The following is a 12954-nucleotide window of genomic DNA, read 5'->3' as shown; positions in this document are numbered from 1 at the left end:
CCAATTCTCTGTAGTTGTGAAGGCCAATTGGGTTTTGGCCTGGAGCTCGGAAAGGTTAGAGGCTGAGCAGATTAAAGTGGAGTCGTCTGCATATTGCACAATTTGAAAATGAGGAATTGCAGAGTGAAAATCATTGATGAAGATATTAAAGAGCATAGGTCCGAGAATAGAACCCTGAGGAACTCCGGTAGGGGTAGGTAGGAAGGTAGAGGTACCCATTTGCCATTTCACAGCTTGGGATCTATCTGAGAGATAACTTTTGAACCAAGAAAGGGAATCGAGGGAGAGATTGAGGTTAGAAAGGTGGTTGAGAAGGAGTGTGTGTGATATCATGTCAAATGCCTTGGAAAGGTCAAGAAGGACGGTGGAGACAATATCTCCAGAATCACGGGCATGGTTGACAATGTCTACGAAAGAGAGGAGAGTAGTAATGGTACTGTGGCCAGGATGGAAACCATGTTGAGTAGGGGTGAGGAGATGGTTATTTAGGGGGTGGGGCATGAGCTGCAGGTGGATACATTTTTCAAGTACTTTTGAAATTGGTGAAAGAATGGCTATTGGGCGGAAATTAGAAATGCTATTATTTTTGCCTCCTTTATGAAGGGGCAGAATGTAGGCAGCTCGCCACAGTTTGGGAACATAAGAGTCCTGGATGGATCTATTGATGAGAATGCTGATGGGTATGGCGATGCCATCTGCTGCGAGCTTGAGAAAGAGTGATGGGATATTGTTGGGGGCATTGGAGCATGGCTTGAGTTTGGAAAGAAGTTTTTTGATACAGGTGGTTGACACAGGTTTTAGATAAAAAGTGGGAGGGGGTTTAGGGGAGCAGGAGTGGGGAGAGGAAGGGGGAGAAGGCTTAGGGGTAGGGCAGCGGGTGGAACTGGAGAAGGATTTGGTCAGTTTGGCTATGGAGCTGGTAAAGAAGGAGTTAAAAAGGGCTGCAATTTCTGTGTCAGTCTTATTGTTGTCTGGACAGGGACTGGATTTAGTACCTGGATGTAAGAGGGAGTTGATGGAATTCCAGAATTTTTTGGGATTGTTTGAGAGGGTAGACTGTAGTTTGGTGTAGTACGATTTTTTTTATCTTTTGTGATAAGTTTTTTGGTGAGATTGCGGAGTTGCTTAAATTGAAGGAATGAAGCTGGGTGTTTATTTTTATTGTAGAGTTTCCATGTTTTGTCTCTTTGTAGCATGAGAGTTTTAGTGTCCTTAGTTAGCCAAGGGGCAGAGTTGTATTTTATTTGATTTGTTCGAGGTGGGGCTTGGGAGTGTAGGATTTTAAGGAAGGTAGTATTGAAGACTTCTAAGGCTTCATCTAGAGGAAGAGTTTATCCCAATTTGTTAGTTTAAGGGTTTCAGAGAATATAGAAGGGTTAAAATTAGTGAGGTTATGAGTGTAAGCATATTGGTGTTGGTGAGGGAGCTGTTGGGTAGCTCGGTTAATAAAGTCTGGAAGATGATCACTTATTGAGTCAGGTAGTATACCAGAGTCAGAGATGTTATTAGGGTGGCTGACTAAGATCCAGTCCAAGATGGACCCTGGGGGGTTATTTTTGTTAGATCTGGTAATGTTGTTTATTAGTTGAGTAAAATTATAAAGATTGATAGACAGGGTGGGAGTATTGTTATTAATTTTATTCCAGTCGATGTTGACATCACCTAGAATGTAAGTCTCAAGTTTGATGTTGTTTGAGGCCCATAAGAGAATATTCTCTAGGGTGGAAGTGTTGTCACCAGGGGGAATATAGATGGCTATAATACAGATACTTTTAAAGTTATTCATTTTGAGGATTCCTATGATTAGTTCGGCATTATTAAACTGAGGAATGGGATTCTGGTAAGGGCAGAGATTCAGCAGGCAGTTGTAGATTAAGGCTACTCCACCTCCTTTTTTGTTTTGGCGATCAAATCGAAGAGCCTGGAAGCCAGGTGGTATAATCTCAGAGTTAACACATTGTGGTTTTAGCCAGGTTTCTGTTACTGCTACTATGTCAGGTGCAGTGTGATTTAGCCAAGCATGGAAGTTTGTTATTTTGTTATTTATACTCTGGGTATTAATGGTAATGAACTTAAGGTATTTATGACTGTTTCTAACAGAGGAGGTAGTGGGAGAGAGATTGTTACTAGGTGTTGGCCCAGGGTTGGGGTGGATGTCTCCTGCTAGAGCAAGCCAAGAAAAGGGAGAGAGGAGGGGAGACTTTGGATTGTGACATAAAGTTAGAGGGAGATGTAATTTAGATTTGATAGCTGGAGGTTTTAAATAAACTGTATGGAGTTTTAGTTTAAAATAATGAAATGGATTAGGTTGAAGTAGGGAGGGGGATATTAAAGAAAAGTGGAATGTCAAAGAGTGGGGAAGGGAGAGAGTGGAGGAGGAGGGGAGGGGGAAAGAGGAGGGTAGTTTGGTAGAGGAATAGGAGATTACATTATAGAGAGTTATTAAAAGGAGAATACATGTAAAACAGGTAAGATGATGTGGAAGAGACATGGATGAATAGAGTAGGATAGATGTTTGAAGAGGAGGTAGAGTAAGTGGGAGAGTTTGGAGATGTAAGGTAGAGAAGTATATGTGAGAGTGCAGTCAGGTAAGGGAATAGAGAGGGGGAGGGGTACTTAATTGAACTGCAGCTAGGAGGGGGAGGAGCAAAGAGATGGGATAGGCTGAAGGGAAATGGGGAGGAGATTCAGGTGACTATAAAGGTAGATGTACTGGGGGTGGGTGGAATTTGGGGGTAGGGTAGGGGAGCAGAGTGAGCCCGTAGGGCAAACGGAGCGGTAGAGCCACTGAACGAGAGAGGCCAAAAAAAAAACTATCAGTGGAGAGCTGACTTGGTAAGGAAAGTTTGGGGATGGGTAGAAGGTACAGGTCTAAGCAGTAGGGATAGTAGACAGAGAAATGTAAGTGAATTGGAGTACAGGTGGAAGGAAAAAAAAAAGATGTAGGGGCAGCAGTTCTACAAATATATATAACCTGCAAGCCTAAGGGAAGAGTTTTGAGTCAGTGGGGTAAGACAGGGAGAAGGGCGCCACCTAGTGGACAAAAGTTATATAGTAAGGAGTAGCTTCTTCTGAAAAGTAGCAGGGCTGGGAGATTACAAGTACAAGGGGGAAGGAGTTATGTTTAAAGAACAGAGGAGAGAAGAGGAGAGGGCAAGCTAGAATGTAAGGAAAGGCTTTGGCTGCTGTATAAAAAATAACCTGGAGTATCTGAACCAGAACTAGCTTAAAATAACCTGGAGTAACTAGACAGAACTAGCTTTAAAACAGTCAGTTGTATTAGGAACACATACTTTCTTATGTTTTACTTTTCTTCATAGAGGGACTGTTACACAGGGAGGTTAAGGTTCAGATCCTCAGTTTAGATAATGGACAGCAGAAGATATGGTGGGTGTAGGACGTTGGTCAACAGCGACAGGGCAGTCTCCCACTGGAGGGCAATACAGGCAGGCTGGACAGCTTATTTGAAGTATGGATTCCATAGCCAGAGACGCACAGCAGCAGAGAGGTAGACCAGGGGGAAAAAGACCTATTTGGTATGTACCTCTCCAAACACCTGCACCAATGGAAAAGGCCACAGAAATACCTCACAAAGAAAATTCATGGCCTCCAATACCTGTCCTTGCGGACAGGTCAAATCACTATCACTCTACTCGGTATCATACAGATTTCCCAGGGGTGATCTATGTCTTGCTTACAAGGCAATCTTGGACCCTGCCGTAATGGATATGCTCCATGTCTGTAAGTTGAACTCCTTGAAGATTACCCACTCGAATGGCCTAAATCTATTATGTGACATCAACAAAACCTGTTGGAGAGGCAGATTTGTCTCCCAGAGCCTGCCCCATCTCTGGAATAGACTTCTCATACACGTCAAACAGAGTACCTTACTGACCCTCTTCAAGCACAACTTTGAGTAGATGGGGAAACCACAAATTTGTCCCCAGGGTTCCACCTGCATCCCTCATTGACAGGGGTGACAGGTGCTGACTGAGGTTTCTTTTTTGGGGATAAACTCTTGGCTAGATTTCTAAGGGTCCCAGGGCCATTAGCCTAGTAACCTCCTATGATCCTAAGTAGGTGTGTGTGTGTGTGTGTGTGTGTGTGTGTGTGTGTGTGTGTGTGTGTAAGAGGGAGGTAAGGGTGTGTGTATGTGTGTGTGTGTGTGTGTGTGTGTGTGTGTGTGTGTAAGTGGGAGGCAGGAGTGTGGGTAAGTGGGGGCATATCTCGCAATTATCCAGAATTTTGCCTCATATTTTTGTTTTGTTTCTCACAAAATTTGTTTTTCTGGCAAATCATTGAGGACTGAAGTCAGAAAATAATGGCAGACATTTCAGCTTTAGACTTCATATCCTTCAGAAAATGCATACTAATGCAAAACATGTAGTTCTATCCACTTTCTAAGGAGGTAGAGGGATGTATGTCTGCATGCCTCTCAACTGTACAGATTTTCACAGAATGTCCAGCTTTTTGCCTTATATTTTTGATCTGTTCTTCATAAAAATTCTGTTTTTTTTTTTTTTTTGAAAAATCACCGAGTTTCAGACAGAAACTATACATGGTCAAGCCAGGTATGGAAATAAGGTACATAAGGAAAGCTGGTGGTGGAATGCAGACGTCCAGGAAGTCATCAAAAGAAAGGAGTGCAGGAGGAAGTGGGAGATACAAAAGACTGACCAGGCTAGGAAGGACTACTTGATGGCTAATAAAGACGCTAAGAAAGAAGTTGCAATAGCAAAGAATAGGGCATTGGAGGCAATCTACCAACTTCTGGAAAGTGACTCAGTAAGGGGCACAAAGAAACTATATCAAGTTGCAAGGCAAAGGCAGAAAGATAATGAAGATAGTCAGACACCCTTCATAAGGGATGCCAGACACAACCTGCTCACCAGTCCAGAGGACATCAAAGGCAGATGGAAGGAGTATTTCCAATGGCTTCTGAATGAAGAAAACCCCACAGAAGCTGTACTGCCTCAGAAACAGCCTATGATGAGGGAAGAAGAGGAGCCCACCCTACAAGAAGTAAATCTCAGGAAGATGAAGTCAGGGAAAGCAGCAGGCTCAGATGAGGTCACAGCAAATATGCTAAAGATGCTGGGTGAGATAGGGGAGAAAGGGCTCCTGAGGGTACTAATAGCAGTGCGGAGAGAAAGGCGTATCCCTGATGGCTGGAGAAAAAGCATACTCGTGCCAGTGTAGAAGAACAAAGGGGATATCCACAACTGTGGGCAATACAGAGGCATCAAACTCCTATCACACTGCATGAAAATTCTGGAGAGCGTGATTGATAAACGGATATGCAGAGTAGTGGAATGTAAGATGGGAATGAGCAGTTTGGATTCAGATCAGGATGCAGCACAATTGACCCGATGTTTGCATTGAGACAGATACTTGAGAAGAAGCTAGAAATGAGGAGAGATTCCAACTGGGCATTCCTAGACTTGGAGAAAGCATATGACAGGGTCCCAAGAAAGCTGATCTTGGCAGTACTGAGGTGGTTTGAAGTCCCAGAAACATTGGTAGAATTAGTGCAGGCTATGTACACGGACCTAATGACTCAAGTATGAACAGTGTTCCGTCTCACAGATGGGTTCCCAGTGGGAGTGGGTGTACATCAGGATTCAGCTCTGAGCCTACTGCTGTTCGTACAGGTGATGGACTACATTAGCAAACAGGTTGGAGGGGATGGATCAACAAAGCTGCTGTATGCAGACGATGTGGCAGTACAGGCAAACTCTGAGCTAAAACTTCAGCATAGGATAGGAGAATGGAATGCAAATCTGAAGGCACATGGGATGAAACTAAGCACAGATAAGACGGCTTTAATGGCAGCAAATTGGGGAAATCAGACAAAGCTGAGAATAGAGATAGAAGGGAAGATAGTAGAACAGGTAAACAGCTTCAAGAATCTGGGAGGAGTAGTTGAGGAGAAGGATAGTCTGAATGAAGAGGTGAAAGCTAGAATCAGAGGAGCTGCAGCCAATTGGCATAGAGTACCATGTGTAGTCCATGACAAAAGACTGCCAAAGAAGCTGAAAAGTAAGGTGTACAAAACAGTGGTGCAACCAGTACTACTTTATGGCACAGAAACCTGGGCAGTAAAGGCAGAACAGTTGAAGAAGACAGAGGTGATGAAAATGAAGTGCCTGAGAAAGGTGGTAGGATGCAAACGGTGTGACAGCCGAAGAAATAAGGACATAAGAGCAGTAGCCAAAGTAGCTCCAATTGCAGAAAAGATCAAAGAGAACAGATTACGGTGGTTTGGGCACATGTGTAGAAAAGCAGATGACAATCTGATGAGGAGGATTTGGGGCAGACAGGAAGAAGGTAAGAGGAAGTGTGGACATCCAGCAAAGAGTTGGATAGATTGTGTGAAAGAAGATCTGCGACAGTCAGGCATGAGTGTTGAAGAAGGCAGGAGTGTGGCACTGAATCGAGAGAGTTGGCAACAGTTAACACGATACCCCGACCCCATGAAGAAAAATGGGAAAAAGGGGGCTGATGATGATGATGATGACTGAGTTTCAGACTTAATATCTTTCAGAAAATGCATTGTAATACAAATCCTATTACTCTAGCAACTTTCTAAATGTGTCCCTTGTTTTAGGTCTTTGTCTATAACATTATAACACACTTTGTTCAGATTTCTGTACTAAGAGATTGAGAGTTATTTTGTGTGTGTGTGTGTGTGTGTGTGTGTGTGTGTGTGTGTGTGTGTGTGTGTGTGTGTGCGTGTGTGTGTGTGTAAGAGGGAGGTAGCATACCCTTCAGCTGTCCAGGTTTTTGCAGAATGTCCAGATTTTTGCCCCATATTCCTCCTAAAATGGATTGAAATTGCTAAATAATGGCAGACATTTGAGTTTTAGACATTATAGCCTTTAGAAAAATGAATACTAACACAAATCCTGTTATTCTAGCAATTTTCTAAGTTCATGAGAGCAATATTTATAATCTGTCCTTATTTATTTTAGGCTTTGTCCAGATTTCTTGCACTAAGAGGTTGAGGGGTGTGTGTGAGTGAAATGCAGAGTTAGCAGGTGGAATTTATTTTCAAGTGCATTTTCAAGGAATTGTGAGCTTCAAGGAAGAGAAGTTTACTGCTGCTCATGCTAAGTCTGCTTAAATGTTTTGTTTAGCAAATGATATCACTATTGTGGTATGGAATTTTAAAGCAGTGTTGATAGCACAGCAGGTAGAAAGCTTGCATTTTGATGCAAAGAGCTGTAGGTTCTACTCTCACAGTATGTAGATTTGTATTTGAAGGGGGTGGGGTGCTGCAGTCCTGAGTATGTCCTCCGTTGGATAAGATGCTTAGTAACTATGTACCTGTTTTTCAGCTTCCCACCCATTCCCCATTGCAAAATACCAGCTTACCATTTTTTTTAAGTTACCATAAGCAATTTATTTTTCAAGGGCAACAGGCAGTGAATTTATAGATGAAACACTGAAATGTAAAGTTGTTTTCTAGCAACAACCTCATCATTAGTTTCAGATCTCTTTGATGTGAAATTATTCAGATGACTTACTTCTGCAGAGATTGTGCATACTGACTGATATTGGTGGAGTGTCAATTGTAATGACAGAAGTTTGAGTGACCTTTTACGGTTGAAAAGTTCTGAACTGGGCAGTTTGTTATTACTGGTTCATGTGTTTTGTTTCATTGCTTATTGGAAAATGTTGAAAACTATAAATTTAAAACACACTCTAACAAGTGTTGCTGTATTATACAAGGGATATAATTTGATTATTATATAATTAATACAGTTAGGAAGGTGAATCAAAGAACCATGGTCCTAAAAATGTATGCAATGGACCTATGATTTGAAAACAGCTCAACAGTACACTTAACCTGTCACTGGCCAGATGCATTTTCTTTGAATGTGGGTTTCAATGCTGTTTCAGTGAATGTGAGTTTCAAAGGTAGGGACGTTTTAATGCTAAGTCTGTTTTCATTTTATTTATTTATTTTATTTTACATTTTTTGACCGGGAGAGTCCAACTGGATTACAAGTCCATTTTCGGTGGAGGCCCAGGGAGAAAAGCTCCAAGAGAAACATTTTTAACAAATTATAGCTTTAAGGATAGACTTTTGACATACAATTTCCATAGAAGAGATTTTGACATACATATTAGTGGTGGTGGTGCTGCGGTAACATTGTCGCCTCACAGTAAGACGTTGTCCTGTTCGATTCTCAGCTAGAGCATCTTCTGTGTGGAGACATGCGTGAATGGGCGTACCTTCGTTGAAGGTTGTGCGTCAGGGCCAGCAACTCGGCACTTAAAAATCTACTTCTAATCATTAGCGGACCGGAGTTCCGCTGTGGCGACCCCTAACCGGGAAAAGCAGAAAGGCACAAACAAACATTAGCTAACAGATAAGATACATTCATTCTCTACAATATAATATTAAATTTTAGAAGATATTCCTAAGTTTAGGATTCCTGTGATAGATTTACTATCAGAGTAAAAGCAGAGAGAGAGAGCAGATGATGCTCGCTATAGTTGGGAAGGATAACAAATTGATTTACAATATGTCTTCTCCTGGTTTTAGTTGCTTATGGAAAGCACAACATTGCTGGGGTAGTTTTCCCTAACTCCTAGAGAGATGGGATGAGCAGCAGATTAACAGTCCTAAGTGGGTACAGTACTATGATTGGTTAGCTTAGCAGAGTTACTTAAGTTAGGTAAGTGTTCTAATGAGACATTAGCCAGGGGGGATACATGAGCACGGTCGATTATTCAAAAAGTGTGTTTTAACAAGTTTCTTGAACTGTGATGGGGATTTGTTGTCAGTTATGTGGGCAGGACGTGAGTTCCAGGTTTTTGCTATACAGTGGCTGTAGACAGACTTACCAGCTTTATTGTTATATTTGGTTACTTTGAGGAGGTTTTGTGTGCTAGACCTCAAGGGCCTGGCGGTTGTATAGGGTTGCAAAATATTTTGCAGGGCTGGGTGTTTTCAGAGTTATGTATTATTTTGTGGGCTAGTGATAGTTGATTGAGTTGAAGTAGTAGTGGTAGTTCTAGCCAATTTAATTTTTTTAGGCATTCACAGTGATGTGTTCTGATGGGAGAGACTGTAGCGAATTTGGCTATCTTATTATAACAACTATCAAGTTTGTTTAGGTTGGATTTGTGGAGATTTGTAAGCACGGGGGAGGCATAACTCCAATTATATCCCTGGGCTTACTTGTTTCTTTTCCAAAGTATCATTCTGGCTGTATTGTACTAGTTTAATTTCATGCCAATGTATTTTTTTGGTTGTATTTTACTAGTTTAGTTTTACACCAAATTTATGGGCTACTTTTAATCTACAGATTGTCCCCTTGCAGAGATTAATTAAGAGCTGCAGGGTATATTTTATGGGCTATGTGCAGGGGAGCAGGATGAAATTACTGTGTGCAGGTTAGATTTGTAGGTTAAAGGGGTAAGATCTGTGGGGAAAATCTAGCTAGGTTACACAATATGGAGGGAGCCTAAAGGTGCCTTTAGACCCAGGGCAGCATGAAACAGTACATAGGTAGAGTGTTAAGATACTGGTACATGTTATGATATTAACATTATTCAAGTTGCAGGTTGGACTTCAAAGACTTGTAGCAGGTAAGTTTTTCAGGGTAACGTCCTTTCACTCAGGAGTGTCTTACACTGGGGCAGTTTGAGGGGGACTACCTAGAAAGAAAACATTTATTACGAGAAAGACTTTATCAGCACTAATAACTAGTCACCAGTCAAGCAGGCATAACACTGTTACTTAAACTATGTAATATATGGTAACTCATGAGCTCCGTACAGCTACGAAGCACAGTATATGCTTTTTAGTCACATAAATGGTCAACAAACAGTTAAAATATATCACTAGCTTTATACACTACTCTTGCAATCAGACTGTGATGCAAGTAATAATTGTTAAGGTTTTCTACAATGCTGTGTCCTTGTTTGATATTAAACATTTAATCTAGATGCCGGACAACAGCTATCAAGTACGTTTTCCTTGTAAAAGCAGTCCTTAGGAGAACTGGTAGCTAGACAAGCTAAGAGCAGCCATATGGTAAGCAGCTCTGTTAACAGATTTTATCACAAGTATTGAGTTACTATTCCAAGTTTAGAAGTTCATAGATTGGTACTAGGCTATCAGCCCTAGGGCCTATACAAGCCTAGCCATAACAATTCCCTGGCTATTTCTTCCCACACTATTTACTTCCCTGGACCCCTGTCTAACAGGGCGACTGACGTGATCCTCGGGGTGAATTTCCTTTCTCCCATCCAATCGTCAAAGTTCCTTTTGAAGAGGGCCAAAGAGGCACTCTGCTTGATATGTATGGGCAATCTATTCCAGAGTCTGGCGAGTCTCTGGGTCAGGAACCTATCCCTTCAGCATGTTTTGTTTATTGTGATGACAAGGTTTAGATCCCTGGAGCGTGTGGCTCTGAGGGATTGGGATTTCTTTAAGTGTAGCATGTCCAACAGCTCTGGGTTTGACATGGCCTTGTATGTTAAGCGACAGAGTATAGCTGGAGTTAAGGCGGTCAGCGTAAGGCATCTGCTTTAGGCCTGTGATTCTTTTAGTGAGGTATTTCTGCGGCCTTTCCAGTTATTGCAGATGTCTTGAGAGGTACATACCAAATGGGGCGTTGTATTCTATAATGGGTCTAATGAGGGGTGAGTACAGTGGAACAATGACCTCCTTTTTTCTGGATGAAAAGCCCTTAGTGATGAGGTGTGCCACATAGAAGGATTTCCTGACTGTTGTGGCAATGTGGTTATCGAAGGTGAGACCACTGTCCACCTGTGTTATGTCCCTTAGTATAGTTTTAAAAACAAGCAGCTAATCAGGCTAAAAGCAGACATACAGCATGCAGTACCGTTATCCATTCTCACTACCACAAAGTAATTCTTAACAAATAGCCTTTGCTATGTTTGCATTAGAAACACGTGCAATATGCACTTAAGTAAAGCAGTAGTGACACAATAGCATGCACTACTCAATAAACAAACAGTTCCAGCCACAAAATGCAAGGAGAAAATTAACAATATGAGAAGGATAACATGCACTTAAGTAACACAGTAGTAATTTGTGACACAATAGCATACAGTACACAAAAAACGCAAACACAGTAGCAGCCACTATCACTATAACATAAGATGATTGTCAGTTTGGTAAAAACACTGTCAAATATAGCAGTAAAATAGGCTAAAATGACGGTTTACATTTAAAAAAAACAACATTGTAAGGCTGTTGCTTTGTTTGCTTATTCGTTGTAAGACTATTGCTTTGTTCACCAAATGTCTCAGTGTTTGTCCTATAAAATTTGCAATAAAAGTTGTAAATTAAATCCAAATATTTGTAATAATTTTAGAAGTAAAGCATACAACAGTATGCACACTAAGGGTCTTGAACGGTGTTTATGGCAACTGGGGAGAAATAGCCAAGTAACGGGACACTGGAGGGGGGCTGGGTTTGTGCTCGCGCGCACGCGCGCGCGCACACACACACACACTCCTGCGGGCTCCCCTGGGGGTAGCAATCAAGTTTAAGTACCAAATTTCTGGCTATGATCCTGTCCATAAGCCGTGACAAACTAATCAAATAGCTCTTTCTTTCAGTTAGAGTCCACTACAAATTGAAAAAGCTCTGCTTCTCCCAAGCAGCTAAGGAATCTGGAGTGACTAAATAGCAAAGAGCAATGCCTGATATTCAGACAACGGTTACAGATGAAAATACGTGGTACGGGCAGTGTGGAAACATAACAAAAAGACAAACGTTAAGCACTGAAATGATTAGGCGCACATATTTTTATTACATACTCCCAAGACGTTAGAACGGCAATAATGTTGAAGTTACAACAAAATACTCAACTTACTTGGAATGAACAAAAAGAATGGGCACATTAGCCGAAATAACGCGTTTTCCTTTGTATGACTAATGTCTCAGAAATTTTAATTTTGTATACTCACTATCAAGCTGATGTCAAACACATTACATTTAAAATTGGTACATACCCCAACTGTTATTCCAAGTCACGCTTTAAAAATGTGCAAAGCCTTTTTAACTGTAACCCCCCCCAATAAAAAAGTTAGTCACGTAAGTTAGAACAAAAAAGTACGGTTCGCGTAAGACACCCGTCAAACAAATTCAGGAAAAACAGCTAAATCATACCAATCGAAAAAAAAAACACAAAAGTTGCTTTGAAATATTTTTGTCTACTTTTTTCCTTTAAGATTTTATTCTATCACAAAATAAAACAATGCATATTATATTGCACGTTGTTGCTCAATATCCCGTTTAGACCCACAGTCACCAAATGAGATTGTTTTCTCAAATGACTGCGTAAAAAAGTGGTGTATTTTAAGTTAAAAAACATGCCATGGCATACATTTTACACAAACCACTATTCTCTTCAAATGAACTTTTAACCAGGTATACTCCGCCATTCTTCATCATGACTTTAGTTATACTTTCGTTACAGAAACAAGTGTTTAAAAATACTTTATAGCCTAACACTTATCATACAATTGTGTGCTTACAAATAAAGTTAGTCATTACCTCTCAGCAAAGACATTGGTAATATAGAAACAGCACCCTTTACGTCTCCTTTCCACACCATTCAGAAACGTGTTCTATTAAATATGGGACCAACAGCTTTACATAAACAATGATTAATCACAAATCTAAGGTCAAACGACTACTACTATGCGTCATTAAATTTACTACCGCAACTTATTCCAAGTCAATGATCAGTTCTGATGCTCTGTCCATCTCTCACTCACAGTTCAGCCGTTTTCAGCAAAACAATAAATCTACTTAAAATGTATATTGGTAGTCATTTTTATTCTTGAAATACAATGGCAGCATCAAGTTTTCTAGCTACGCTACTGTCAAAAATAAAATAGCATCTTGTCCTGTGAGTTGCTTCGTATATTTGAATGTGGCTTAAAATTCAAAGGTCAAAAAAC

At 40.9% G+C, this 12954-nt stretch overlaps 1 protein-coding gene across 1 annotated transcript in view; it reads right to left on the bottom strand.

Annotated features, from left to right (window-relative positions):
* The window catches only part of LOC122815057 (3-ketoacyl-CoA thiolase, mitochondrial-like), a 509895-nt gene extending 497171 nt beyond the window's left edge, over window positions 1–12724 (bottom strand). The window contains exon 1 of the mRNA XM_044087304.1: window positions 12545–12724. Within this exon, the coding sequence (XP_043943239.1) occupies window positions 12545–12605 (61 nt within the window). The 5' untranslated portion in view covers window positions 12606–12724. The remainder of the gene's footprint in view (window positions 1–12544) is intronic.
* Between the last annotated feature and the right edge of the window lie 230 nt (window positions 12725–12954).

The sequence above is a fragment of the Protopterus annectens genome, chromosome 1.part1 (assembly GCF_019279795.1).
Source record: "Protopterus annectens isolate FY-2018-M chromosome 1.part1, PAN1.0, whole genome shotgun sequence".
Classification (NCBI taxonomy): domain Eukaryota; kingdom Metazoa; phylum Chordata; order Ceratodontiformes; family Protopteridae; genus Protopterus; species Protopterus annectens.
This window is presented reverse-complemented; position numbering and strand designations above follow the sequence as displayed.